The sequence below is a fragment of the Lactuca virosa genome, chromosome 2, assembly GCF_052849685.1.
Source record: "Lactuca virosa cultivar CGN04683 chromosome 2, Lactuca_virosa_CGN04683_v6, whole genome shotgun sequence".
Taxonomy (NCBI): domain Eukaryota; kingdom Viridiplantae; phylum Streptophyta; class Magnoliopsida; order Asterales; family Asteraceae; genus Lactuca; species Lactuca virosa.
In genome coordinates, this window is record NC_136427.1 from 263,833,654 (window position 1) to 263,837,841 (window position 4,188).

At 31.9% G+C, this 4,188-nt stretch overlaps 1 protein-coding gene across 1 annotated transcript; it reads right to left on the reverse strand.

The window, feature by feature from the left end:
• Positions 1-1,515: 1,515 nt before the first annotated feature.
• LOC145160982 (phosphoenolpyruvate carboxylase kinase 2-like) lies at positions 1,516-3,008 on the reverse strand. Its single transcript, XM_079080375.1, has 2 exons — positions 2,143-3,008; positions 1,516-1,957 (listed from the first exon to the last, which is right to left on the reverse strand). The coding sequence occupies exons 1-2, from the start codon at positions 2,981-2,983 to the stop codon at positions 1,902-1,904; spliced, it is 897 nt and encodes a 298-aa protein (XP_078936501.1). The 5' UTR covers positions 2,984-3,008; the 3' UTR covers positions 1,516-1,901.
• Positions 3,009-4,188: the final 1,180 nt, after the last annotated feature.

The following is a 4,188-nucleotide window of genomic DNA, read 5'->3' on the forward strand; positions in this document are numbered from 1 at the left end:
CATAAACATGCATTTAAATCAAAAGAAAAAACTAACATTCGTCAACTTTGCTCAAACAAAAAAACCTATATTCATTTTATGAATCTTCTTTCTTCATTTAACACCATTCAACCATAGAAACTTGATGACAATTCTTCACAAACCTGCAATCAAAATATTTTTTTTGAAAAAAGAAGAATCAGAAAGATATTTCAAGCAAAACATTGATGTTTGGAGAGTCGCATTCAAGATTGAGTAATACACACAAATCACATATAAAGATTAAATGAGAAACTGAATATAAAGAACGAATAGAAAAACTTCATTTGTTTTGGTTCAAAGAAAAAACAATATTACAATTACCATCGATGCCACATAACTCATTTCTTCAAATCATCATATTTGGATCGTGAATGCTTCAACTATATGAAAACTTTTGAACCACAATATCTTCAACCAAATGACGACTTTTTGTAAGAAAAATGTACTAATATAACTACATATATAATAATAGAATGCAAAAAAATTATTGGAAATTTATAAATACTATAAATGGTTTTAATTAAGGAATATAAAAAGTTATGTAGGTTTCAAATCAATATGGTTTGAGAAAAAACAAAATATCTCTAAACATATGATTTTCAATGGTATGGTTTGAGAAAACAAAATATCTCTAAACATATGATTTTGAATGGTCTCATTTATATTACTGGAATAAAAAATATAACACGATCAAATTATCAGTAAAAAATGATACATTCATCCATAACCATAACTTGTAGAGCTATTTTTGGGACTTCATCACTGTAAATACGTTCTAAAAGAATTCTGCCTATTGAAAATTTTTCATTTCATTTTCTTATGACATCCTTCTTACATGTAAGATTTTATATAACACAAAAGATTGACATTTTTATAGTAAACTTTTCACTAAATGCTAATTAAACATAATATAAGTTATAAAACTTTTGAGTGTTAAATCATAATTAAGAAAACTTTTGAGTTGCATTAGTTAAAAAAAAGGTTTCAAATGAATGTAGTTTGACGAAGTTAAAAAATGGGGTTTCAAATACATAAGATTCAAGAAAAAATACTAGCTTTATAAGTATATATGATTTGAGTGCTGTTTTTTTTAGTTCGTCAGTAATTTGTTATTTTGAATTACTAAGTTTAACCTTGATGAACTAATTCTTTCGACTTTAAATAGTATTTTATATGACACTTTAATTTATAGCAAAAATCTTACAAAACATACAATCAATAATCACACGTCGAATATTTTAATCAAGTAAGTATTAATTTTTTTTTTTTTTTTTTTTTTTTTTTGCGTTTGATGATATAAAATATATAAGCATCATGAACATTATTGTAGTTTCAACTGCACACCTCACCAAAAAATAAATATAAACCCTTGTCATTTGAATTGTCAAGATTCCGATTGAAAATTTTTTAATTTGCTTATAGAGTAGGGAATCTAAGAACTTATATTTCGCCATTAACAATTAACAGACCTCAAATCCCTTTCACAACAACAAGTTCATAGGAATTACAAGTCTATTATTCATATCCAGGGCAAACAAAACCAGATGAAGGAAAACAAAGGATTACATCTATCATCTCTCTGATTTCTCATCATCGGCCATGAACATTTACATCAACGCCTTATTTATCATAGCCTCTCTATTTTCTCTTCACTATATATACAAAACTCTTTACTTAGATGATTCATTCTGATCATTCATCTTGATACAAGACCAAAAACAAAAAGAAAAAAAGGCAAAGAAAATGCAGACTTCCTCAACTTAAAAGATTCATTGAACTTTCGCTCTCTCTCTTTCTTTCTGTTGACTCATCACGGATTAAAATCAACAGATGAAAAAACGCTTGTTGATTCTGGCCAGGAGTTGAAAATGGCTTTCTTCTCAGGTTAGATCCGCCATAGATCGGGGTTCGCCACCACTTACAACCCACGGGTGCCCTGTAGAGGGATTTACCAAAGTAATCTTAGAAATTTACCCAAATACCCATTCCCAAAACTCTAATCAAAGTAAAAATAAGATTTACAACATTTACAAGATTTAGGGTAACTTGGATTATATGTAATACTGTTGTTTGTTTGATTTATGGAAGAAACAAACAGGAGATATCAGGTTTACGACTTACTCAGGACTTGCTCTGCAGATAATCTTCTGGAAACATCTTTGCATAACATCTTCCTCAGCAGATCCTTGGCTTCCGGCGAAACAGACCTGAAAATCCTTGTAGGGAACCGTAAATTTCCGCGCAAAACAGCCTCGAAAGTCTCAGCCGGTGTTTCACCGTAAAACGGAGGAACTCCAGCCAACATTATGTACAAAATCACACCAGCACTCCACACATCGACCTTCTCATTGTACTCCCTCCCAGATAAAACCTCCGGCGCAACATAGTAAGGCGTCCCTACCACTCCAGTCATCGTCCGCCTCTCATTCATCCCAAACCACTCCGCCGATCCAAAATCCGCCAGCTTCAACTTCCCTCTAGAATCGAACAAAACATTATCCGGCTTAATATCCCGATGCGCAATACCCAAACGATGACAATAACTAATCGACAGCATCAACGGCGAGAAAATCGAAGCCGCTTCGGTCTCGGAAAACCCTTCGGCACGTTTGGATATACGATCGAAGAGGTCAGGAGTGTCACAGAGGTCAATAATCATGTGAAGGTAATTTTCTTCCTCGTAGAGACGATGGATCTGGACGATGTTAGAGTTTCCGCCGAGAATATGGAGGATTTTAGGTTCTTTCTGGAGGCACTCACGGTCAGTTGGGTCAGCGAGGAGGCGCTTGTCGATGGATTTACAGGCGAAGGAGTCTCCGGAGACGGTGGAGTAACAGCGGTAGACGATCCCGAAGCGACCTCGGCCGATCTCCTCGCAGACTTGATAATCGTTGTTGAGAGCTTCGGTCATGTTAGGTTGGTTTGATTGGTGGGTAGTTGTTACGGAGAGACGGAGGAGCATGTGGCATTTATAACAGAAACCGCCTCCGTATTTTTCGTCCAGGGATGCGAATATTCCAATTCAAGGTGTTGAAAAAGATTTCTAGTGTGGAATTCAGAATAAGCATGTGTACATGTTGCTGTAAATGTTGTACTTTCACCCAGCATTTGCGGATTTAGCTTTTTCCCATCTAATATAAAGAGTTTTATTATTTTTGAAAAAAATATTATAAGAAATATCTTAAATCGTCGATAAACCCAAATTATCGATAAATCCAAAAAATATTGTAAAATTTTAATAAATTTCTGATTTTGTTTTGTTACTTAATTGTATTTTTTAGGATTAGATTTTCATTTTTGTTATGAATTTAATATAAACTTTAAACTTCATAGACAATTTTAAAATATTTTAAATAGTATCTTTTTCCAAAAGTAATAATTTTGATCTTCCTTAAGTGAGTAAACAACTATACCTTTTATTATTATATATTATTATCAAATGAAAATTACAAAAATATGTGGTGCTTTTCTCATCAATTCATTTAATTATGATACATTTTAAATAAAAAGAAACATATACTTGAAATATAATATTAGAGGTTAATTGAAAAGGGTTTGTGAAAAATTATTGCATTAGAGGAAGTCTTTTAGACTAAGTTTTAAACAATACAGTGTAATGGAATGCTAATATAGCAAAATAACAATCTTTTTAAAATGGTTATCATTGAAAGTACTTTAGAAAGAAGTTAAAAATGTTACGTACCAAAATTGTTCTCTTTGGTATCTAATAATGTACTACAAATTAAAATATATCTATGATTTGGATATGTATTAAAAATATAACATTGTTTAAAAGATTTGAATCTAATTTGTACTACTCTATCTTTTAACAAATGATTATTTGATTAGCACATAGATAACACAGATTACGGTATCATGGTTTATCAAAGTGTATTTTAAATGTTTGATTATCATATAAACTCCTTTTGGATTATAAAATCCGAATTTACGAATTATTTGCTTCTAGAAAAAGGTATGTCGATTTAAAAGTGGTGATATATATAGAATAGGAAGGTTAATTGAGAGTGAAAGGGCGAGTGTGTACGAAACCGTAATTGGGCGGTTGATTGAAAGAACAGGTTTTTTGGTTGTTTCTAGACACATGGTGGACCCGCCTTCTTCAGCGTAACCAATTACGTCATTCAATCCTCCTACTTTCCATCATCA

What these genes read in the sequence shown, in the direction of transcription:
- LOC145160982 (XM_079080375.1), bottom strand. Translation starts at nt 2,983, where the DNA reads ATGCTCCTCCGTCTCTCCGTAACAACTACCCACCAATCAAACCAACCT. An exon ending in ATCTGCAGAGCAAGTCCTGA is followed by an intron (nt 1,958 to 2,142) that starts GTAAGTCGTAAA and finishes ATCCCTCTACAG; the next exon opens with GGCACCCGTGGGTTGTAAGT.